This window comes from Electrophorus electricus, chromosome 2 (genome assembly GCF_041902795.1).
Source record: "Electrophorus electricus isolate QZ-2024a chromosome 2, ASM4190279v1, whole genome shotgun sequence".
NCBI lineage: Eukaryota > Metazoa > Chordata > Actinopteri > Gymnotiformes > Gymnotidae > Electrophorus > Electrophorus electricus.
This window is the reverse complement of record NC_137498.1, coordinates 30,993,009-31,018,239: the sequence shown is the minus strand read 5'-3', so window position 1 is coordinate 31,018,239 and position 25,231 is coordinate 30,993,009. Positions and strand designations below refer to the sequence as shown.

The window sequence follows — 25,231 nt, the reverse complement described above, 5'->3', positions numbered from 1 at the left end:
ATAAAATATTTATTTTCCATCAAAAATTCTTTCAAATATTCTTTTTTACCTCAATGAGTAAACTGCTGCAATCCTGCTTAAAAATTCCCTCTCAGGTGTTCGTCACCACTGTATGATACTACTAGTTTAAACATTTATGTTGATGAATGATACTACTCATTTAAAAATATATAATGGTAGGCTTCAGACCTATTAGAGGTGCAGTATGCACTCCAGCAGTCCACATGAAGAAGAAGAAGAAGAAGAAGAAGAAGAAGAAGAAGAAGAAGAAGAAGAAGAAGAAGAAGAAGAAGAAGAAGAAGAACAAGAACAAGAACAAGAAGAAGAAGAGTTCTAGACCAGTGGCATTATCCCACTAACATTCAGTGCTCTTGACCAAATTGAACCTAAATACTTCTTTCTCATGAAGCTTATTTCAACATCTCTTTCAAGAAGTTAGTGATTGTATGTTCCTTAGTACTAGTTAATCAAAACATTTAGTAAATACCCTTTTTTTTTTTCTTTTTTTTTTTTGCTGTTTGTCAGGGCATCACATGTTGTAGCTACCCTTTTTTATTAATATAAAACAATATACTTCTTGTTTCAGAGGCATCATGACCTAGTGTGCTCTGATAGCACCAGCATAAACCAGACGGTCCTTTTCCACCAGTTCTCCTGTGTCAGGTAACCTTCAGCTCTGTTCTCACAGAGATATTGTAAGATATGAAATTAATATGTTATATCAGTAATCAATTCTCCCTGAACAATGTTTTTCTTCTTTTAAATTCCAAATAAGAAAGACAGTGAAAATAGATTTTGAAAAAGCTCTCCAAGCATTATAAGTACTGACAGCATTAAGCTGCATTATGACTTCTGAAGTTGGTACTGGTAGCTGCACAAGTGTTCAGGTGATAACCCTCTTCACCACATCATGATCACAGCACCACCTACTGACCATCTTATGCATTTTCCCTAACCTCCAAACAAACCTGGGATGAGAGTCTAAGGTTTTAGAAGTGTATAGCATTATGTATGCATTTCAACTAGTTATGAAGTGCTCTCAGATTGCATACAGTAATTACTCTCTCCACAGCTAACCCAGTAGGTTCTTTATTACACCCTATTGTCTAGATTTTCCTGTGAAAAGCTAAACACCCACATGCTGCAAATAGCATTGTGCCTAGTTTATGCCCCAACAAAGCCTGCTCCAGGCATCTGTGATTTGCATGTCTTCAAAGACTGGGCCATGGTCCTCAGGGTTCAGCCCCTGCTTTTCCCACCATTAGCCTTGCTAGAAGCAGACCCCAGGGAGGGGTTAACACAGAAGTGGGGGTGGCTGTTATTTGGGATATCCCTCAGTGAAGGAGCAACAAGCAGAAATGGCCCAGTGCTGTTCATCTTGAATCAACTGTGCATAAATCCTTAGGTAAAGATGCCAAAGGCTAACATCCGCTGTCATTTTTCATAATTTACAGCTGATTAAATGGTAAGATTACTGGCAGCATCTGCCTAAGTAATTGATCCACGTTAACAAACTCATATAATGCATAGGGTTAAACAAGATGTTTGAACTAACTTGTAATCAACGTCTAATCTCTTACATCAGTGCAATCCATCATCCAATCCCATATCTTGCTAGTTGCTGCAATTAACACAAAGAGGGAGAGATAGAGAGAGAGAGATTATCTTGGATGTGCTCAGCACATTACACATGGCAGGGGGTATATCTTGGTGAGAGTGGGGTAAGAAGTATTGTGCTTGTGCCAAGACCTAATCACTCTGTCTTCAGTTTGGCATGAAGCAGTGAGCTAGCCAAGGGAAGGACTGATTCTCTGACATGAAAAAATTGCACCCATAGCTTCACCTCCCACCAGTGCATCTGTCTTGTCCCATCAGAATCCCTTTTTGACTCCCACCCAGTTAATCCATTGAAACGAAATTCAGCTTCTGTTTAAGAACAGATGATGAGGTGGATGTATTCCTCATCTGAGCTTAATTGCATCATAATTAATTCATAAAGGATGGCCTATCTTAAGTTGCACCATCTGAGTAGAAACACAGCTTGGAATTGTCACCATTTAAGCCATTTAAGTTCCTTTGTAAGTGGGTTTAGAGTCCTGTTGTTGCTGGCAGCCTTTGGAATTTGTCTTAAAGTGCTGGAGAGCAGGGAGATTGCCTGAATCAATTAGTTGGTTTGGTTTTGAAGCATCATTACTTTGGGTTCTGGATCAAGTAAGGATTTAATGATTCACTAGTTGGTTGGGTTTTTGTGGAAAAACACATTTTTTGTTGATATGTTTTGTAAAATGAGGTCTGTGTTCATAAACTAGTGAAATAGATTATTCTGAGGGATTTTTAATTTCATTTCAGTTCAAACTTTCCTGGCACACTATATATATATATATATATATATATATATATATATATATGACCAAATTTGGGAAAAAGCTAATGAAAATAAGAATCTGGTATATTTCACATACAGGCTAAACACGTACAGTTTAATAGCTTTGCAATTTTCTGATGACTGTAATTTTGGCCATTCACTGAGACATAGAATCCAGGTGTTATAACATGGCAGTTTCTTGAGTTCTTCCACTATATTTGTATACGGGACAGTTGTCAACTATTAGCCTGAGCCTTTTGCCATCTCAGAATTCAGTTTGTTTTAAATCCAAGTAAGTTAAGGATAATGAGATATAAGAGTTATAAAATGAAATGCATTTTTTAATGACCAAATGATGATACAAATGCTGATTTTCCAGCATATTGTTTTGAGTGTGATTTCTGTTCTGCTCTCAGACATTAATAGAGGATTGCATTACTTTGATCTATATCCTAAGACTGTTCAAACCTGCTCTTAACACACCTGAATTGGCATGTGAAAAGTAAAAACAATGTCATAACAGACAGGAGCAAGGCAGTGTTTGGAACAAGTCTCATCAGACTTTCAGCATCATGAAAATTATACAGAGTTGTTCAGTAGTCTTCAAGACAGTATCAAATTCATAGCAGTGTTACATAGTGGTGTGATAACCTCATAGAATGAAAATTCTTGATTGAGATTTCTTGCATGAAGACACACAAACTTGCCTTATGGACCATAAACATCTGTGAGATTTACAGCTAATTTGCATTTTTTCCAAAAAGCTGCTCATTAAAAAAGTATTCAAAAACATGTCAATGGCCATCTTTTACAAACATATGCTTAATGAGCTCAGAAGAGTCAAAAATGTATCCATCATTTTATCCAAAATATCTTAACATTTACTTTCCATAAAATAAGCTCTAAATCCTCAGCCCTTTATCCAACCTTACACCCAGGTACACAGTGTCCTAGTGTCATCATGCCAAGTTTGATCTACTGTGACTAATAAGGGATGTTACAATACATTTCAAAGCTGTTCTACTAACTAAACTAGATCATCTTAAGAGGTATATCAGCATTGTCAAGTATAACAGTCTTATCAAGTACATCATAGTTATCCCAAGGGCTTTGGTGACATAAACTAGAGATATTTTGTTCAAAACAGTGAAAACTTATCAACTCCCAGGCTGCTCCTTCACAAAATTTGGCATGCGTGCCTTCTGGAGTCATCAGTCTCACTCTGCCTTGACCCCATTCACACATCATAAACCACTTTTCTCTCTCTGTCAAAGGCTGATGTGCACACACATTACACTATCTGTAAGATACACAAGTGTTGGCTTGTTTAGGGCAGCTAAAATCCATTTGCTCCTGGTCGAGTCTTGCTCAGATTTGGCACACGTGTTTACATGCCACGAAGTTGGTAGCCCTCCACCAAAGCCCAACCTTGATTGGAAACCTTACGTTGTCACTTTTTTAGCTCCACTTTTACATTTCTCTATTTCACAGAGATGGGCTTGTTAAGAGACTATCTAAAACCCCATCATGTTAGAGGATGCAGACCTGTCCTCTCTGCATATAGAGTGTTTCCTGTGAGAAGCTGATGCAATCCTGCTTTTCCAATCCTTCATACTAGACATTAAGTAAAGCAATTCTTGTTATGATTGAATTCCTAGTAATCAATTAATCATGTTCTTTTCTCCTAAATCAGAAAAGAATAAAGAGTAGCTAAAAGTAGTCATCATCCTCGTACTGGCATTCTGTTATCTGCATTTTCCACTTCAATTGTAGAAATGATTCATTGATCACACCATCTAGCACAGTAATGATTTACTAGTTATTCTTGCTCCATATGGAACTTATGCTGCATATGCAGCGTCTGTCCAGTTCTCCCAGAGTTTCTTTCAAGACCAGTACCACTGTGCTGGATAGGGAGCATATAAAGACACATGCAGTTCTTCAGATCACTAACAGAAGTACATCATGCAAGGGTTTACTGAAACTTGTATTGTGTGCAAGAACTGGGTGGAGGTGGGTTGCCAAAGCTAACTATCTTAAGGAAGAATGTTCCTGGGTATCAAACTGTTTATTTGAATAAGTTCACATGATACAGAAGAGAAAGTAATGTAATAACAGTAATGTAATAATAGCCATCAATAATTAATTCATTAATTCATTTGTTAGCACATAACGAAACGTACAATTAGTCTTAATAATTTAGGTATTCGTGGCATAATGATGCACGTTTGACTTTGAAGTACCGATTCAATTTGATTTATGAATATTATGATTATTTATGTGTGGAACTCTTACTACTCACATTTGTTTGCCTCTGAAAAATAAAAACATTAATTGCAAGTAGCATGTGTACAAAAAAATCTTTATAAAGCTTACTGAACAATCCAGCTGGGCCATAATCCAAGCCCTTAAACCCTTAACCAAATTGTCAATTCATGGTAATGATTCCAAAATGATTCCAACTTTTTGCTTGGTTTTTTTTTACACAGCGCAGTGTGAGGTTGCCACAAACTGCTGCCCCCCATCCCCTCTTGTTTTCAGGGCAACCCTTGGTCCTGCCTCTGAAGAGACATGGAGCCCAAGGGGAGTCTAGGAGCTGAGCGGGACCAGGGGGTTCTGGTTACGAGTCCAAGGAGTGAGGCTGTGACCCACAATATGGAGGAGCTCTCCTTGCAGTCAAGTCAGAGTCTTCCACCCATCAAGGAGCGAAAGAGCGGTAAGAGCATGCCCCAAAACACGGCAGCATGCAGTTTTGCGTCCGCATCGTCTACTGAACTCCAGCCCTGTTCTGTCACTGAGAAAATAAGCCCCTCCAGACAGATGAGAAATTTGTGGAGAGAGAAGTGGGGGAATTGCACTGGAATTGCATGCAGATTCCAACATATAATCACATCTTAAATGGCCCCTTTTGCTCTTGTGTAGGGGTTTTTGGCTCATTTTAGCATGCATGAGTGGTAAACTAATACGATATATCTTTGTGTCAGCCTCGACTGCCAGAGTGCTCCAATATTAAATGGTCTTAAAACTGCACTCCATGATGTTGATTGTTGTCTCAGCTGTGACTTTCTCGATGCTGAAAAGCTTCACTGGGTTCTTGAGGCCTCTGGTCACTGTGACATTTTGTTCCCATGCTCATGTCCATGTTTTTGCCTGGTTCTCACAATCATGGCCAAAGCTCCTGGCTGTAAATGTTTTCCTGGCATGTGAACCATAATGAGGAGACCTGCCGGGCAGGCTGGTACTAAACAACACCCCAGTAGAGCCACCAACAATTTCACATCCATTTGGCCCCTGGGATCCTGCAGCACAGCATTATCCTCTGATTGGCCACTCCTGCCTGGGAGACAACCACTTGAGGTTGGTCGTCGGGGCTGCAGAGGGGATGAAGCGAGGATCGCATCACCCTAGAACCCAGGGCCCTTCATCCAACCACAATCATGTGTCATTTGACAACCCCCAAGCCCAGCCCACAAGCACAGCTGCTTGGAAAAACAATTGAAATCATGACTCACTGAGGCTGCTATCTCAAAAATGAAAAAGGAATGTCTTTGTTTGTTTACACTGGTTCATGTCTGGTAAATCATTACCCAGAAGCCGTAACCTCTGGTATTGTCATAATAAAGGGTTCCAAATAATGTAGGACATCATAATGTTCACACGGCTCATTGAGGCCTTGAAATTATATTGCTGTGATGTGTCAACTCTGACCTTTCTTCAAGATAATTTTAAATTCTGGAATTAATTCAACTGAACTCAGACTGTCCCCAATTTTAAATTAGTCCCAGTTTATGAGAACATCAAATTCTGGGCTTCAGTAACAATCTCTTCCTCTTCTGGATTTCATGTTTCCCCAGGTTGTGTTAAAGATAAAATGTGTCCATCAGAATTTCTACAGAATTCTCATGATCTGAACATATACAACTGCAAAGTTTGTGAACCCTTTGGAATTACCTGAAGTTCTACATTACTTGTCTGATCATCACATGAAGAGACAAACATGATTTGCTCTAACTACTGCGTTGACAAAATAATTTAAACATGCAAAGTCCTCTATGCTAATAACTTCTTAAAAACCATTTTGAATCTATTGGTGTTCCAGTAAGGTAATACTGAAGCTATGGTTTTGATGTGCCCCGCCTTACAAAAATGTTGCACGAGTTTGATTGCTTGGAGTCTGTTCTCCTCACAGTATTGCAGTTAGATAAATCTTTGATACAGCAAAAACAAGTGTATGTGAGAATATGTCTCACATTTGCATTTTCAATGTACTAAACATTTAACATTAAAAATTTGTTATTTTAATGTGTATTCCCTAGCATGTACAGATTATTGATTGAGAACGTGATTAGCAAAATCATCCAAATAGTTATTCTGTGACGGCCCGAGTGCCGCAGGGCGTGGAGCAGGACGCACAAACTCCCTCGACTTTGACAGACGTTTATTAACATACAACGCATACGACGATGGCACTCACACATAACATAAACGGTTAACATGAATACACATAACACTGGCATGAACACTAACGACGGCAACACTAACATATACGGTTAACATGAATACACGTATGACTAGTAAAACAACCATGAACAAAGGCAAACATGAACAGTGACCGACAACACTGCACCCACCAGCCTGGGTTTAAACACATAGACATAACGAGACTAAACCAGGTGCAGATGTGTGCAGGTGTGGTTACAAACACAGTAAACATACAAGACCCTCCCACTGCATGTGGAGGGCCAAACCACGTGACTCGTGGGAGGCGAGCGTTCAGTGACATATTCTAGTAATGTCTTATTACTTTTTAATACTATTAGGTTTATTTACTATTTCATCCCTTACATCAAAAAATAACAATAAATTAATACATGTATTATTTTGCATGCTGTACAAGCTAGTATAAAAAAGGTGGTGAGGAAATGGAAAAACATGAAAATGGAAATATGGACATGGAAAATGGAATGAAAATGGACATATCGAAAACACAACGTGTGCACAACTGTTTATTAGCTAGATAGCTTGTATGAAACCTTGACTATTTTGTTTGTTATTTCTGTAGTAAGTATTGCATATGCTCCAGTAGAGCATCTGGCTAACACGCTGACAGTGCAAACAGGTCTGTGCTTCGAAGTGGATGTCCCAGAGACACATTAACAATCACACTGAATTGAACAACAAAATCAAAACATACGAATAAAGATGAGCTGTTTGATGTCCCATATCATTCACTACAGTATATGATGTTACACTTGTAGATGAAACAAGGTCATGAAAAACATCGGAGCCGATCAACAAAAGAACCAGTTGTGTCCTGGAATGATCAATAAGATCTTAAACCAGTTAAGATGGTGTGGCATGACCCCAAAATGTTTGTGATAAATAGTTTTGTAAAAAGGAATGGCCTAAATATTTCTTATAACCATTGTGTAGTTTTGAGCTAAATATTCTACTAAACGCATGGTTTCAACTATTTTTTCCCAATCTTTTTTTTTTCCCAGTTCACGCTAATAGTCTAAAGTAACAGCTGTGCCGAAATGTAAATTTGATTTGTATAGGGAATTGTAATCCATAGGGTTTCAATTCAAAGTGAGTGCTGCAGACAGTGCTTCTTAATCTCCTCGGCGCTGACTCACTGTCATAGTACCGAAGAATTACTAACGGGATGGAAATGCTATTCATTCATCGTTATCATGCTCCACTGTTTTATTCTCCTTGCGCTATTTTTTCCTTTTCCTTCTCTTCTCGGTTTCCCTTACTCCGGGAAATAACGACGTTGCGTGAGTGGCACCTATAAATGATTCCATTTTAAATCACTGAACTGTTTTTAATAGTTGTTTCCCCTCCCAGCAGTTAAGATTACATTTATGGCACTTAGCTCAGTCATCCAAAGACATTTACAGTTATGACTGAGTATAACTTGAGCAATTACGGGTCTTACTCAGGGGGCTAACAGTGGCAACTTGGTGGGACTTGAAACAGCAACCTTCCGAGTACAAGTCAAGTACCGTAACCACTGAGCTACCACTGCCCCCCTGGAGTACGCCTGCACCTGGGAGATGATATGTCAGTGATGACATTTCATGCTAAGAACAAACGGCGCTTCCTGTGGAGCATTGGTCGTTTTTTGGAAGAATAATGTAGAAGTCATTTGAAATCCAAAAATCAGCAACAGCTGAAATGTCAATGGTGTTCTGTTTAGGACTCCACAGAAGGTAAACAATGCTGTCCCACGGGTACTTACGTGTTTGTTTTAGTCATTTTTGCACAATTAAATGTTTGAAGGGGAAAAAAAACTCACGGTTCATTTACTCAAGATGTGCTGGAGCTCATAGAGTAAATGTATGAAAGTAAAAAAGAAAATTGGAACTTAGACGTTTTGGTTTGTGGCTCGCTTCTTTCGAAGCAAGTTTCTTCGTATGACTACTGTCGCGTCCCCGGTTGTCCTTTGAGGTTTGTTGTGAGCGCGGTGAGGATATCATACTGAGGGTTAACAGTGTCGGCTCACTGTCCCGCCTCCGGTCGCTTACTGGCTCAGCCGCGGCAGAGAGAGCAACCAGAAAGGGAGAGAAAAAGGGAGCGAATTCAACCCGGCTGCAACTGAATTCCGCGTTGTGGCTGTTTCTGCCAAATATCACCACTCGGTAACAACACTTGCAGCGGAGGGCGCTCCATGGGATTCGGTTCCCCCCTCTCTGTTCCATGGCCTGCCTCGACGTTGAAACGCCAACCGTCTGCAAGGGTAAATTAATCAGCTATGCCGGCTTTTTTTTAACGCGTCTGCTCTTTGAAAATTACATTTCACTTTATCCTGTTTGGGGAATTACCGATTTATTCTTGCGCGTCATTACAATTATATTAATATCTGATATAAAATATAACTGAACGAGGAAATTACGTCTGAGGTAGACTTAATATTTAAAATCTTCTAGAGACAAATACAAGTTAGTTAAAACTTTTTATTCGCAATGTATGTCAACAAAATAAGTGCTTGTTAACAGCATGTAAAGTTTTGCAAGGACGATATCGATAGCGATATTAATGACGGTGATGACGATGATGATAAACATTCTGATATTAGTTGCCTAAAGAGTCCCGGTGGGCATTTTCTGTGGGTACATGCTATCTGATCTGGTGTGAATGTTTAATGCTCATGTTATCTCACGTTCTGATTAATTACACGACGGCTTTTTTTTTCTTTCCCAATTTGTGGCATTCGTCTTTTTCAGTAGATCTCGGAGAGTTTTTTTTTCCGCTGACAGGCTTTTCTGTTCATATCCTTTTCTGTGCATTATATGTGCATCCAAATACAAAGTCTGTATTTACCGTCTTCTCTTTTGATGTAGGGAACGATGCATGTGTAACTTTAACGTATGAGCTATTGTTTTATGGGATGTTGATGATACAGTATATCACCCAAAGTCTATAGCCGTTTATTAATTTCAGTGTTGCCTAACACATAACTTAGTCTCTTGGATCTGCGCAATTAATGTGATCCCTGTTTTTTTTTACTGTAAGCACGTGTGCGGGGCGGGAGGAGGGGTTATTTTGTAGAGGTAATGTCAACACAGTCCGGTGTAGGGTCAGTCTGTTTCTTAAACACTTTGAGGTTTGTCAAAGTGAAGGGCTCAGTAGCCATAACAAAGCCAGTTGGTTTTGTTTATGTGTGCGATGTCCAGTGTTCCAGGCTCTTTTGCTGCGAGCGGTTAAGAACAACTGGGCGGGGCAATTATAACCAGATCAGACAGCTGGGCAGAAACAGTTAGAGACTGAATACCTTTATCATAGAGTTAGAGAGCCTGGACAGCGAACCCAGTTTGCGTCATACACAAGTCAGCCAAGGTTCACGCGAAAGAAAGTAAGCATGGATATCAGGCCTGGCGCATACGAGGAAGCTCCCGGGCAGGCCGCATGCCTGCACCGATTATCCCGCCGTATTACCTTGCAGTCCAAGTGGCTAGTACAGTCAGTATAATTTTCATTTGTTGTAATACACTTTCGGTGTAGTGGTGGATTTTTACTATTGTTATTGCATCACAACAGAGGCAGCCTGAAGTGCATTCTTTGTGGACCTACGTAAGTCCCTGGCACAGGGGTGTAATGGAAAACACAGGCATGGAGAGTTTTGGGCCTGGAGGGCTGAGGGGGGAGGCTGCTAAGGTTCTAAGGTCCCAGCCTTGCCGGTCTGCAGGGAACACAGGTCTGCACTGCTCTCAGGCCGGCCCCTCCCCACACGCCAGCCTCTGCCTCCGTTTATTCCCAGGCCTTGTTCTCACAGCGCTCGGGTTTATTTTCACCAGGATGAGTCAGAGCCCTGTGCAGACACACTGGAAACTCTCCTGGGAGCATGTCAGGCCTGAGTATGTCGGCCTAGAGAAGAATCTCTGCAGGGGCCTGACTCTGCATGGGCGCGAGAGGGTGTGCATGAATGCATGTAGGCAATCGCCTTGTCATTCCTCTTCAAATATTTTTACAGAGCAGTAGTGTTATATACCAAAATAACCCATCCATGCTTGCGTATTTAGAACTGTCCAAGGATTTACAGGCACTGCTCATACTCAGCAGTTCACTGCTGTGCCTGGGACTTCATCTTTTTTTTTTTTTTTTTGAGCTTCCAAAAGCTTAGTGGATCAGCACATATCCATGCAGAGCAGAAACTACATGGTTTGTTCTTTTTTTTATTGGTCAGTGCTCGTCACAGAGATACTGTTCAGCCCACACCATTCTGACAGCATAGTGAAGCAACTGATGAGACCATCAGGATCTTCATTAGTTGTTTTTTATCTGCTAATGTGCTCAGAAAGCCCTCTCTCGCTTATGCTGGTATCTCTGTAGCAGTAATACATGTTTGGTGTACATGCTCTTTGAGGTCAGTCCCCCTTTCTCACCCCTTGATTCATGCTTTCATTATTTTGGAATAAAAGTAGTCTTCTAAAAATATAAAAGGAATTATTTTGGCTGTGAGTTTGTGCATCATGTATTAAAAATATTTTTATAAAGATGAATGATCTGTTTTTCTAGTTTTGGCTATGGTGGGTTATTAAGCGAGCTCAGTGTGTCTGGCTTGTGTTGCTACTTTGGGACATATGAAACTGAGCGCTTATTCAACCTGCATGTAGAGAAAAGGGGATGGTTAGGTGTGTGTCTGATGACAGTGCTGTTTCTTCTGCTCTCCCAGTCCTGCAGCTCAGACTCCAGCAGAGAAGAACACGGGAGCAGCTTGTAGACCAGGGCATCATGCCACGTGAGTACTTATCCTGCAGCCAAGCAAAACAGCTAAATGCCACCCAGTAATGATTAAACATCTTATTAATCCCACCCACAATGATCAGCAGAAGGAGAAGCAAGATCAAACCTGTTTGTTTGTCACCCTTCTGAAGTCTTGCATGGCCTCAGGCAATGATTATCTGTTATCAGTGATTTTGTGTGCACACATTATCGCAGACAAACCTTGCAACCACATGCTTGGTATAAAGTGGAGCGTGTTGCCCACAAATCCCAGATTTCTCTTGATGTGTCCTATGGCGGATGGAATGTGTCGTGAGTGCCAGTAAGAGGGGCAGTTATAATAAAAGAATGTGTTTGTGGAGGATAGACACTGATAAGAGAGCAGAGAGAACAGTGGTGTGACTGATGTCTGTCTGGCTTGGATATAGCTCACCCACCTCTCAGACCAGTGGTCGTCAGGATTGGCTTCTTCAGAGCACCATGCTCCTGCCACGCTTGAGTAAACCACTGGGCTTCTGCTGCTCTGAAAGCCCCATTGCCTCAGCCCTGCACCCAGACCCTCTGCTTACAGCTGGATCTGATACTCACAAGGAACATCAATCAAACACAACATGTTTATGTGCCTGGAACACTGTGCCTAGAACACTGCATTTCAAAGGAATGTTTGGGTGCTTCTTTAGTAGGGTGACCAGTCTCACCTAGTGAGACATGAATTTGTGATGAATGTGCACGTCTGGGGACACTGCTGTTAGTGGATTACAGCAAAATCTGGTGCAAAGAAAGTTATACCGATATATTTTCCCTCTCAAACCCACTGCACTTTTAATGTCCAGAGTATAAACTAAAACAAAAGCAAAATAACTTGCATCTTGCTATTTAGCAAACAATTAAAGTGCGATAAGTCCTGAAAATGGAGAAATACTGCTCAGAGGTGTATCTGAGGCACAAAGCAGTTGAAACCAAATTGAGCATTTATAAATCCTTATCTCTAATTTTATCTCAGCCTTCATTAGGAGTTCATTAAAATTTTCAATTCATTCGCTGTTCTAGTAAGTCCTTATGGTTGCCTCCTGACGTGTATTTGTTATGGCATCATGACTGGCACTGTGCAGCTAGTGGGTGATGTACTGTGGTTGATACAGCAGAAATAGATTGTCTGAAATGTGGTTGTTGGATTACTTGATGACTCAAGAGCTTAGCCTGCCTGTCATGAGTGGACAAAAGAGTCACTTCCTGTTCATTCTAGAAGCCAGTGCTTTGTAGAAACTGACTCACCAACTAGAAGTTGGGGGAGAAGCCTTTCATCTTCACAGTGTGTGTGTTCTTTGAAAGTGTGTCAAAATGCTGACTAGTTTTACTTCTGCAGATAAAAATAAATATGAAAGATTGATTATAGGAACTTGTTTTCATAAACAGGCATTGGGGGAATGGCTGTTCATAAAAAAGGTCTTTTCTAGAGAAGATTGTGTGTATCTACTGTGAACATCTTTAGACAGAGTTGCTATCAGAGTAAGCAAAACCCATTTTAGAATTAACCAAAGAGGTCTTTGATATTAGCTAAGAGATAAAAAACCTTTTGTCTTCATGATTTTCTGTACATTTCCCTTTATAGCACTGAAGACTCCTGCTGTGTTTCATGAACAGATCCGAAGTCTGGAGAGATCCAGGGTGAGATTATCAGAGACAGCCCCTAAGAATCAATTTGGATTTTAGAAATGTACAGGTTCATAAACCAGGGCCAATACAGAGAAGTCTGCTGATACAGAGAAGGTCGTTCATAATTCAGATGTGCTCAAGGCATTCTGTTCTCTTACACTCTGATGTTCTTGTGACTTCACTATGGACAGACTGAAAACTTCCTGAAGCACAAGATTCGTAGCAGGCCTGATCGTGCTGAGCTTGTCCGTATGCATATTCTGCAAGGTAACCACACCACTAACTTTTTATCTGTGATTTGCTCTAGATAAGGAGTGTTGTAGAGATTTCTCATAACTCATCAGCCATGTAGTAGATTAAATTTGCGTATTGTTTAATAAAACCATGGACATTTCATAGACAAACTTGTGTACAAGAGCATTAATGTATATGAACTGGTTGAAAACCAGAGATGTAAGCATTCTTTCTGCATGTTCTTGCACTCATGGTGGTGTGTTTCAGAGACCCAGGCAGAACCCTCACTGCAGGCTGCCCAGATGAAACTGAAGAGGGCCCGGCTGGCCGATGACCTCAATGAGAAGATTGCCCAGAGGCCTGGCCCATTGGAGCTGGTACAGAAGAACATCCTACCTGTAGACTCTAGCGTTAAGGAGGCCATCATTGGTAAAGGGTCTTATAATAGAAGAAAGCAATAACTTTGAAGGCTGTTTTGTAATGAGACCATATTCAACTTGAACCCAAAATATGATCTCATTACAGAGTATTGAGAATGGCTTTGTGCTTTACTTTTGTGCTGATGGCACAACAGAAGAGGCGAACTCCCGGAAGACCCTGGACGTGTATAACTTTGATGAGGACAGCAGCGAAGCACTGTCTCCAGAGAACCCAGACAGTCAGGAATCTCAATGCTCAATCCCGTCACCCAGAGAGGCCAAGCTACCAGAGATCTCTGCTTCTCCAAGCCCTGGTGCCAACTCTCAGGTGATGCTCACCAACAGTCTTCCCTGCTATTAATCCTAAAATAGACCGTTTGCAGTTGTCTACAATTGGCTACACATGATAGATTTGTTTACAAAGAACACTGATTTTTTTTTTTTTTTTAAATATTGCATCTGAAGTTTGTTATAAAGAACACTGCTTGCTTTTATTGAAACACAACATCTGGATATTATTTCAATAATTGGTGGTTGATTAAGGATGAGCGACCCCCAAACCATACAACTCTGTTCATTTGAATATGAAAAGCAAAGGAATGGACTAAAACCAGCAGAGAGTTTTGATACATACAATGGTGTTGAGCTATTCTTCTTTCCACTCTAGCTAGTGGGTGCATCTCTGCTGTGGTTCTGACATCTATCCAGTCTGTGTTCTGTGTCAGATTCCTCTCCCTTGCGTTTGAAGAGTCTTGGCCCTGTGGTTTCTGTCTGTCTTTATCTCAGCTCTGTCCACCTATGTCCCAGGGCTCAGATCAGGTCCACTCTCAGATCACTGCTGCTTCTAGGCTGGCCGCCATTGCTGCCCCTACCAAACCTGGCCCCACTCTTGTGAAGGTGAGCAATTTGCTAGGATGATGTTACTTCCTGATGATGTTTTTCTGTCCTTGTGTACAGTGTTTGATGACTCAATCCCAAAAGAGTAGTTATTGTTCTGCAGGAGGCCTCCTTGTCAGCTGTAACTAAGTGATAAATGGGAAGATAAAATAATTGTCTACAATGAAATAACCCTTGATCACTTATGCTTTTAAGATAGTGGCCTGTATCTTCATATAGAATATCACTGATTTGACTCCTTTGATCTGGCCTGCTCTCTGTAAAGCTCTTTAGAAACACAAGCAGTGGCAGGAGGCACTGGGAGGATCCAGGAGTGGAGGCCAGGGATACTAAACAGTCTGTCATAATAAGAACAGACTGACAGTGAGATTGCACTTCCCTGAGGTACCTTTAGGCTAAAACAAAGCTACAAAGATCTCAGTAAACCCAGGGACAGCAGCAGCTGCCTCCTATCTTCAGTGGGAGGTCAAGCGAAATGCTCTTGTTATACATCTGCTGTGGTGGGGAGCTGATAAAAGTGCAGATCCATGAACCAGGAGTGAGGCAATAACTTTCACATTCATCTTAATACATACCCTTAAAAGCATATTCCCAATATTTGTTCTGAGAGCTGTCCCACCCTCCCCAGGGCGAAAGAGTGAACCTGAGCCTCTGTGCTTGCGAAAGCCAGCCTGAAATGACATTATTATAAATTAGTGGCTTTCAGCTGTCTCCTTCACAGGCTTTTCATATGTATCCTGTAGCCAAGTATTTTGAAACAATAAGGGTCATGTCCCCCTTCATACATCCTGTTTCCCCATCCTGCCATTTGAGGTAGGTGTTGACTCGCGGCCCACCTATTCACTAGTGTGTGTGAAGCGTCGTGGCTTTACCCATAAATCTCTCAGTCAAGGGCTGCAGTGTTGGTGCTGACGCCCAGTCAGTCAGGCTATGCTTAATCGTGTGATTACAGGTGTGCGTTGGCTGGTGTGCTCCCTGACTTAAACCTGCCCTGCCCGCCCTCTGTCTCCCTCATACCTCCTTCCTGTTCCAGCAAAGCCAGCCCAAACTGAGCAGTGAGAAGAGCCGCAGCAAAAAGAGCAAGGAGCCCAAACCAAGGGTGCGGACACTGAAGTACCACCAGTATGTCCCACCAGACCAGAAGCAGGAGCCCAGCGAGGCGCACATGGACTCAGCCTATGCCCGCCTGCTGCAGCAGCAGCAGCACTTCCTGCACCTCCAAATCCTCAGCCAGCAGCAGCACAGCTACCAGGCCATTTTACCAGCCCCCTGCAGGTGTGTGCCAGTGCCAGAGTATGTGACAGCACCAGTGTCTGTACCTGTGCCAGTGCCAGCAGTTCGGCCCTGTGCTTCCACGATGCCCTCCTGCACCTTCGGGTCAGATGTGGCTTAATCATTTAGCATATTTCAGAATCACTTTTTTTTCCAGCTATGTTACACATATGAGTAATCTGAGTACAACATGTGTGTAACGCTAAATTCCTCATACATTATTAACAACAGTAGAGTTTTTCCATTCACCTCACTGTCGGCTGGAGCACAGCTCCGACCTCTGCTCACCATTGTGGTATATCGGGTCTGACGCTTGGATTAAGGACCGTGGTAAGGGATTGGTTCACTCAGCGACAGTTCTTATGTAAGGCTGAGCAGAATACAAAGACATAAAGTGCTGATTTATGACTTCTGAATGCTACGGTTTCGCCAGTCAATCTGGCCTAACACGTCAGTGCCTCCACCAGCACATGACACTTCCACACATTCTTCCACACTCCTGTTTTGTGCCAAGTCACCTTCTGTTGCTATTGTCCTAGATGCAGCTTATTGATTGTGAATGATGAGGATCCAGGAAGTCCCCCTTTAACTGCCCCCCCCCCCCACCTTTGTCTTGTGTGTATGGCAGGCCTGTGTCTGAGACCCAGAGCGGGCATGCCCTCCACCCTCCTGCCGTAGTGTCGCCGCCCTGCACCAATCTCACACGGCCTAACCACACCAGCAGCAGCCGCAAGCCTAGCCCACTGCCTGCCAACCTGGATGAGATGAAGGTGTGCTGATCATCATTGTACATTTGCTAACATAAATAAAACAATCTACATGATATAGATACGTGCTGCAGTGTTTTGTGTCCAGTATTTATCAATGAATAAATCAAATTCTTGAGAGGATTATTTTAATGTTAGTATGGCTAATAAAAAATAGAGGCCTTCTCTAAATATTAGAAATAGCTAATTATTTAAATAATTAAATAATTGTTATAAATAACAATATTTATTATTATTTAATAAGTACAGTATTTGCTTTTAGCTAATTAGCAATAATTAGATGGCTATTAATTAATTAATTATTAGTTGAGTTTGATAAAGCTAAATAAATAATAAGGTGTTCTGTGTGTGCCAGGTGGCTGAGCTGAAAATGGAGCTGAAACTTCGTGGCCTTCCTGTGTCTGGAACGAAAACGGATCTCATCGAGAGGCTCAGGCCATTCAAGGAGAGCATCACCACCTCCAGTGGCCAGCCTGCCACAATCGTGAACATCACCGTACTGACAACCAGTGAGCAGCCTGAATGCCTGAGCACAACTCCCCCAGTGTCCCCGGTAACTTCAGAGGAGACAGCGGTGTCAGGGACCCTGCCTCTGAAAGCGGAGGAGGCAGTGGAAGCCCAAGTGTCTGAGAAGGACCAGCGTCTCCATGAGAAGGACAAACGTCTCCATGAGAAGGAGCGCCAGATCAAGGAGCTGATGCGCAAACTGGAGCAGGAACAACGCCTGGTGGAGCAGCTGAAGATGCAACTGGAGGTGGAGAAGAGGAGCCAGCAGGGGGCGACGCAGCAGGCTGATCCGGCTCCCCCAGCTCTAATCAAACAGGAGCGCGAGGCCTTGCCTGGCTGCAGTTCTACTCATTGCCCTCTGGGGGAACCCCCGGCAGGGCTAAAGCAGGAACCCCAGTCACATGTGCAGCAGTTCTATGTGGGCCCTACGCAGGTGCCACTGAGGCTGCAGCAGCCCCAAACGGTGCTCACTCAACCAGGTCACGTCCTGTTCACCCCAGCCCTCCAAGGGCCAAGCACATCCACTGCACAGGTCACTACTCACTCAGTCCACACTTCATCATGTGGTCATGTTAGTTTGGCATGCACATGTCCATCGTAAGCACTCTATGTCTGTGCAGACGGAGCCGGTTCTCCAAACTGCGCCGTCCAACCCGACCAAGGACACCCAACAGAATTCACTGCTGAAAATAGAGAATGCAGCATTAGAGCAGCACAGTCATCCAGCTCAGGCTGCACCTCAGGTAAGCACCAGGATCCCCACATGCTACCATCAAAATCAAAACTGGTTTGGTTCCTTTTTGGTGGGCGACTTGGCTCGGTCGCTGAGATGGAAAGCTTCTCCCTTATTCCCACACTGTGGTCCTCACTTAACTCCCCCACCTCCACAGCATTGCAATTCCTCTCCTAGCAGCATCACAACTGTGGCACCAGCTTGGCCATGAGCAGAGTGATAAATAGGTGGCAGTCACACTTTTCTAGCCAGTCTCTCTCACACACAAACATGAACTCACAAGCTTTGCCCCAGCACACCTCACTGCAGTGCTTTTGCCCACAGGCAATGTCCCTGTGCACCAGCACAGATTCAGCATACCAGCCGGGGCTAAAGGAGAGCCAGCCCAATGATGTGGCCCAGTGTTTCCTCACCAACTCCCCAGATTCCTGCTCTCCCAGGGTCTCGCCAGGACACTCTGCCCCTAATGGCCTCACCACCAAAGTAAGACTGATTGCATTTACAGAATTGTTTTACATGAAGCTTTTCTAAGGTTGTGGTTTTTTTTATGCATCACAGAATACACACTTTGGGATTTGTAGTATATAACTGCATGTATGAGGAAGTAAATTCATAAGTGCAGTCTTACTCTTAGACAAATAATGAACAAAGCCTAAAGGTTGAAGGTGTTGACTAGTAAAAAAGGGTTGTGGGATTAATCGCAAATACTTGCAGGCCTTCTGCCCTCTCTTAGTGTACCACTATCGCACCCCTTGAGTATAACATCAGTTTGGAACAGCTGAATTGATCTAGTAAAAGAGAGGTTTGCTTCCCACTCTGTCTGCTTAATAAATCCCTTTGCTCCTTGTCTCCATTTCCACATTAGTGTCCATCACCTCACCCGCCTGTTTACATCCTACCACCATCTCCGTTCACTAACCATCACAGCCCCAAAAGCAAAGACCCACCCCGCTATGAGGAGGCTGTAAAACAGACCAGAGCACTTCAGGCTACCATGCAGGTAACGGTGAGGGCTTTACAATGCTCTGTAATGCCCAGCACTCGACTTGTACTCAGAAGGTTGCTAGTTCAAGCCCCAGCCCCACCAAGTTGCCACTGTTCAGCAACCCTCAATTGCTCAAGATGTATTCAGTCATAATTGTTTGTTGCTTTGGATAAAAGTGTCAGCTAAATGCCATAAATGTAAGATGATCATCATCTTATTTCTCAAAGGTTCCTACTGCAACTAGCCAGCACATGGATGATTTGTTTGACGTCTTGATCGAGAGTGGCGGTGAGGAAAATTCATACATTTGAAAGGATTTGTTCACCATCAAATAGTTTGAGACAAAAATTCTTTTAACATCCTATCTTCTTGTCTGGCCCAGAAATCTCCCCCCTGATCCAGCAAGATCCACTCTCCTTGGACACGCTACTGCCTGTGACAGCATGCGTGACCACCCTCCCTGTCAACACTGTGCTTTCACGGCCTCCTGCGCAAGTCCAGGTGGCCCGCATCCCCTGTCCTACCCCAGAACCTTTGCCCAGCCTGGTGGCGCTGGCCACAGAGCACCAGCTGGAGGCCTTGCTGGAGAGTTCGCTCTCAGCAGAGGCTGAGCCCCGTGCCCTCCAACTGATGGATGAGCTGCACAGCCAGCTCCTGGAGCCTAACTCCTCCGTAGACACCAGTGAGCTGGGGTTCTCCCCCTCACCACCGCCGGCGCCCCTCCACCTGCACGACCCCACCCTGGAGCACATGGAGTGGCTGGACCTGACCGGACCTGGACCAGTGGGCATCTCTGCAGTCGCTGGTGTCTTCTCCTCTGAATTCTTGGACACGCGTGATCTGCACTGGAACTGAGGGGATGACCACACAGTTTCTGACACAGGCCTGAGCAGATATTCGAACCGACCTAGACATGATTAATGCACTGAGTACTAAAGATCTCTTGCAGATGCTACAGAATTGTTGCAGTGCACATGCTAGACACTGACCGTGAGCAGTTAAGCACCTGCTCTTTTCATCTATACCAGATATCCTTAAGATCTTGTGCACTAATGAGTATGTTTCAAGACAGAAAGAATGTTGGATATTTTTGTAAATTATTTTCTGATATTTTCAAGGTAGTTTTATGTTACAGACTCACATGGCTTTGGCAGCTTTTGTGTCATTATTGAAAAAAACCTTATAGAATGTTTTAGAATTATGGCTTAGCATATTCCTTTTGAAATGTCAGATACATTCTGTTACACTCTGTTATCTCATTTCCTTGACCTTCTTATGTCAATGGCACATGGTTTATTGTGCATTTTTGTAATCGTGTCCAAAAAGTCCCTATTTTAACATTAGTACTGTGGTCAGCACAAGAATATTTATGCATAAAATTTGGCAACTAAAGTTTTACATTAGCATCTACTCCTCATTGCATGGAGTCATGCTGGCATGTCATTGAGGCTTACAATGCCAAAGCACTGAACACATTCTTGAGTTTCCTTTTGCTGTGAAGGCCTTAAGCTCCTGGGTCATAGCCACTCAGAGTAGGAGTGCTAGGGACCCTCAGCTTGTCAGACATGCAGTATTCCTGACAACAGCACGCCTGCTCTGCTAGGGTCATAATGAGTTTGCCTACCAAGTCCAGCTTGGGGTCACTGTACAGAGAACTAAAGAGCCTACTTGTGTGATCAAGGCTAGCCAGGCCATATTCATCCTCAGCAGAAGGGAACGTGAACAGTGTAAGCCCAGCCTCTGTGTGGGTACAGAGCCATTACTGATCATTTAAAAGAATATTCATGTTGTTTAGCAGGAGTGCTGCTTTCAGCAGGAATTGTGGACCAGAGTAAGAACTGCTGCACTAATAGCTTTGGGAACAAAGACCAGTGGTATATTTGTAATATTTCTGATGGATGAGGCATGAGAACTTGGATTACTTGGAGCCACAGTGTGTCTTGGTGCTAATGTTGCTGATTCACAAAGATCTTAAGCATTAAATGAAATTTAAGATTATCTGTAATTAATTACTTCATTTTATATAAAAATGGTCTTTAGAAATCTCTCTTACCCTTTATGGTAAAATGTGAAAATATAGCACCACCTCGTGGAAATACTGAAAACAGACATTTGAATGAGCTAGGATGAACTGGTGAACTGTTTGTTTTAGCTACAGTATTATTTGGCTTTGGCTTGGCAGCTAGGAAGGCTGGTAGTATGTTGACCATAATCTGTTATCTGAAAATGCCACTGTATGCTTATTGAAAGCTGGCTTTCAAGTGGTGCCAAATATGCAGCAGTTTACCCGTATCTAGAATACGTATCTGAACAATCTATTCACTATTTACCACACATTCAAACCTATGATATGTAATGTAATGTGCTGAATGTAATTTACATAATGATTTGGATGTATTTCAGCCTTCTGCCAAAGAGGGAATGAACAGATTACTTTTTTTTCTTATCTCATGCACAACATAGATAATGTTGAGCCTTTGAAAAAACATTCCTGTAAATTCCCTTTTACAATATATATTTACAAAGGACACTTCTCAAAGATCAGCAAACACATTCTCCTTTATTTATGCTGTTGGGAGTTAAAGGTTTTCTATTGGACAGCATGTAGACCTTCATCAGAAACACAGCAGGCTTCCTGTCTACATCCAGTCGCTACTGTGTGCAACATTACAAGTTATTACAGACCGAGGTCTTTCAACACTTTCAGGTCCCATTATGCAAAAATGAGTACATGCTGGAAAACCTTTCAATAATAGCTGATAAAACTTGGTATATAGTTTGACTTTGTAGAATACAATACATCTTTTTGCACAGTGTAAATATTTCTTTATATTCAGTTTATAACTTTGGCACATATGCAACTGTAAATAATTGTTTTTGTACATATGTTTATTGTATATACAGACTTGCACCATTAAAAAAGGAACAGACTTCCTTTGTTCCCAGTGTAATCCCAGCAACACAATCTCTAAAATCTTTGTTGCTTTAAAAACTTTAGAAGTCTGTATCACATGCTAAGAGTTTGTCTCTTTCATGAAGAGCAGTGAAGCTTTCAACCTTTCGAGCTCTTAACAAAGTCAACATTGTACTTTAATCCTTTGATGGTCCCATTTGCAACCAGCTGAAAAACTCACTCAGCTGTCTGGGAAACAAGGCACTTCATTGCTGAAATCCTCCACACTCAAAGCTTGGTGCACTTGTGGATCTGACTGCGACACTTTGGACACTTGTGTACAATGTCTTTGTAGTTACTCATGCAGAAGGGAATGAGGCAGCAGCCTGCTATGCATCTGAACAAGGATCGTAAAGAAGACATAAAACGGGCATAGCCCTTTATAACCACATGCTTTTTCTATGCTCAGTGCTCACACATACACCATCAATGTCTTCTATCCCTTTACTTGCCCTGAAGCTGAATAAAGTAAATAGAACAGGAATAACATGCCAGCAATTTACAAAAGGTCTGACCACTAATGAGAATGGTAATACTGTAACATACATATATACATTTATATATTTATCAGTATGACAGAATTTGTGGTCCTTGGGAACAGAACCCAGGGCCATGGTGTTGTCAGCTCTATGTTTTACCTGCTCTAACATGTAATCACATGTGATGAAACTCACCCAAGGAAAGCACATACAAGGCACACTAGCCAGGCTGTGCTCCCTGTCATGGTGATCACCTCTGTAGTAACAAACTGTTCACAATGGGGGCATCTTGTTGGAGAGGAACATGGGGGCAGTTTTGATACGTCCATAATCACCTGAGGAGCTGAATCAGACAGACATATGACAGATGTAAATTCTTGAGAACTTAAAATTCTTTAATTACATAAGTATGGTCTCTCCTTGAATTTTGGTAGTGTTAAAACCTAAGTGAAATTGATTATGATTTGGATTATATGTCATTCTTACACAAATTAACCCAAAATGATGCAGTGGGTTGGGAAATCCTAGATGTAAAGCATCATATTTAGTAGAAAAACAACAGTGCTCACCACCCTGACAACACTATCCCCAATGAAGCATGGTGGTGGTAGTATCTTGCAAAGAGCCTTTTGGCTAGAAACTGGTCAATGTTGAAGGCCAAGTGGATGAATCCAAATAAAGTTAATTTCTTAAAGAAAATCATTTCCTGTTTGCAAGACTTGAGACTGGGATAGAGTTTAGCTTTCAACAGAACAACAACCCTAAACTACACTGTGGTGGTACACAAAGGTTTCCATCCAATCTGAAAATTCTTGAGCAATTTTGATTAGAAGAAAAGGCAAAATATCAGGATCAATATGGACTAAGCTGATACATACATATCCCAAAATATATGCACCTACAGTCATCTTGAACCTGGGTCCTATAAGCACGATAAATACATACCCTGACCACTAGACCAAAGAGCCAGCTCCCAGGCATAGCAGATTCTTCACTACCACTACACCACTAATGTTACTGAGAGTTTGTTGAGTGTTTAATTAATCTAAAATGGACCACCGAAAGTGTCTTCCAGCATTCACATGGAAGTTCATATTATCTTTTTTTTCAACTACTCCATGTTTCATGAATGACATCGTCCACTTTGGCTCATGGATCCACAAAAATGTAAAGTACCAGTCAAAAAGTGGACACACCTGATGTTTTTTTCAGTCTTGAAGTCATTTTAATCTAATGATTTATGCTTATTTTTTTTCAATACAAATATAAATGAAAGTTGACAGGCTTCATAGGATTTCCAAAAGAAAAATAAATAAATGAATAAAACAATTACACTTCTTCTAAATGCACCTTCAGCAAATAGTTTTCATTCAAAACTTTAGTCCAGATTAAAATGCTGCATATAAAATCAACTCAACATCTTTTGCTAGCTCTGGTGTAGGCGTTAATTCATACACAAATCACTCATCATGCACATACATACCCTGACACTGTTGTGCTGAAAAAGGCGAAACCAAAAGTTGCAGTTATTCAGGTGAAACCCTCCTCCATCACCTCCACTAATTCCAACCCCAGAGGACAAAATGCACGTGGGTAGCAGCAGGAGTATGTTTATACATGACAACTTCAGCTGGAAACTCAGCAACTTGATAGCAACACTGAACGATGCTAGTAACAAACTAAACAAACTAAATGTATATGCACATGTATAAAAGTGTATATACATGCAATAGATGTAGGCCCAATTATCACCTGGTGTTTCTTTTGCTTTGTCCCCCACCTGTAGCAAACAGGTGGAGTCCCCATTACTGCCCCATCATGTTTACGTATTAGTTAATACATGTACAATGTCTATTTTTTTTTCCTAACACCAAGACAGCATTACTATAGATATTGCAAATATTTTTACTCTAGACATATTACTGAGATATTTTACATTGTACTTAGATAATTAAATATCAAGTTTTCTAACCTGGATAGGGTGGGGGTTCCACAAAAAATATTTCAGTACCCATAGATGAAGGTGTGGTAGGCTCATCTATCGGAACGGTGGTGAAAGTACCACCTATAACACCATTTTAAAATATGCTATAATACATTGTGATATGTAAAATTCTGTTCAATTGAGCAAATGGCTGAAATCAGCATTAAAGATCAGCGTCCAGCATTGAACATTACCTGTAAAATGTTTAAACTCAAGTCTTTCTTGCAATTGTTGCAGTTGTCTCTTCCTTTCTGAAAGTTTCTTAAGTTCTTCCGCAATGCCTTCTTTTTCATCAACTACAGGCAACAATGACAATCAGTTCATCTTAAACACATGCTATAATTATTCAGCTAATTTTGCATGGTTACAACTTTTCAGTAACTGAAATTAATGTCCAGTCTTGCCTTACTAACCTTCCTCATGAAGGCCAGCATTCTGCCGGAATTCCGTTAGCATAATCAACAGATTGAGCCGGTTTGTGAGATGCTCCCTGCGGAATGCCAGTTCCTGTAGCTCCGCGAAAACCATCTCCAGCTGAAACTCTTTTGATTTCTCAGGCATGCTGAATGCCAAGGAAGATGCAAGTGATCTTTATCCCAACTTCCTCACAGCTCCAAACCCTGAAGATCCTGCTCCTGCGCAACCTTGAGCATCAACTGCAGCCTTATTATTACTTAATTACTTAATAACATCACAACTTAAGAACTTTATTGACAAAATTAAGGAGTATTACCGGGAAAACAAAATTTACA

At 41.8% G+C, this 25,231-nt stretch overlaps 2 protein-coding genes across 14 annotated transcripts in view; one reads left to right on the top strand and one right to left on the bottom strand.

Moving 5' to 3' along the window:
- Nucleotides 1-22,019, top strand: part of mrtfbb (myocardin related transcription factor Bb) — a 27,835-nt gene extending 5,816 nt beyond the window's left edge. For 3 of the 12 annotated variants that reach the window (XM_081698720.1, XM_081698727.1, XM_081698733.1), the window contains exons 2-17: nt 587-663; nt 4,907-5,081; nt 11,544-11,609; nt 13,206-13,261; nt 13,441-13,516; nt 13,751-13,912; nt 14,058-14,230; nt 14,689-14,799; nt 15,833-16,074; nt 16,700-16,841; nt 17,194-17,877; nt 17,966-18,088; nt 18,403-18,561; nt 18,944-19,078; nt 19,291-19,351; nt 19,446-22,019. In XM_081698720.1, the coding sequence (XP_081554846.1) occupies nt 4,937-5,081; nt 11,544-11,609; nt 13,206-13,261; nt 13,441-13,516; nt 13,751-13,912; nt 14,058-14,230; nt 14,689-14,799; nt 15,833-16,074; nt 16,700-16,841; nt 17,194-17,877; nt 17,966-18,088; nt 18,403-18,561; nt 18,944-19,078; nt 19,291-19,351; nt 19,446-19,918 (2,808 nt within the window). In that variant the 5' untranslated portion in view covers nt 587-663; nt 4,907-4,936 and the 3' untranslated portion in view covers nt 19,919-22,019. Of the gene's footprint in view, nt 1-586; nt 664-4,854; nt 5,082-8,179; nt 8,581-8,852; nt 9,108-11,543; nt 11,610-13,009; nt 13,103-13,205; nt 13,262-13,440; nt 13,517-13,750; nt 13,913-14,057; nt 14,231-14,688; nt 14,800-15,832; nt 16,075-16,699; nt 16,842-17,193; nt 17,878-17,965; nt 18,089-18,402; nt 18,562-18,943; nt 19,079-19,290; nt 19,352-19,445 lie in introns of those variants that run through there. The other 9 variants (XM_081698721.1, XM_081698736.1, XM_081698741.1 and 6 more) reach the window with 7 other exon arrangements.
- On the bottom strand, nt 21,605-25,231 carry LOC145643256 (uncharacterized). 2 transcript variants are annotated; one of them, XM_081698794.1, is made up of 5 exons: nt 24,893-25,231; nt 24,674-24,775; nt 24,468-24,560; nt 22,691-22,838; nt 21,605-22,353 (listed from the first exon to the last, which is right to left on the bottom strand). In XM_081698794.1, exons 1-5 carry the CDS (start codon nt 25,038-25,040, stop codon nt 22,245-22,247), a joined length of 600 nt encoding a protein of 199 aa, XP_081554920.1. In that variant the 5' UTR covers nt 25,041-25,231; the 3' UTR covers nt 21,605-22,244. The 2 variants fall into 2 exon arrangements, with proteins under 2 accessions (XP_081554920.1, XP_081554925.1); XM_081698799.1 differs by lacking the exon at nt 24,468-24,560.

Coding starts and splice junctions, on each gene's coding strand:
- LOC145643256 (XM_081698794.1), bottom strand. CDS start 25,040: ATGCCTGAGAAATCAAAAGAGTTTCAGCTGGAGATGGTTTTCGCGGAG. Junction 24,776..24,892: donor TGCTGGCCTTCATGAGGAAG/GTTAGTAAGGCA, acceptor TGTTGCCTGTAG/TTGATGAAAAAGAAGGCATT. Junction 22,354..22,690: donor CTTGTATGTGCTTTCCTTGG/GTGAGTTTCATC, acceptor ATCCTTGTTCAG/ATGCATAGCAGGCTGCTGCC.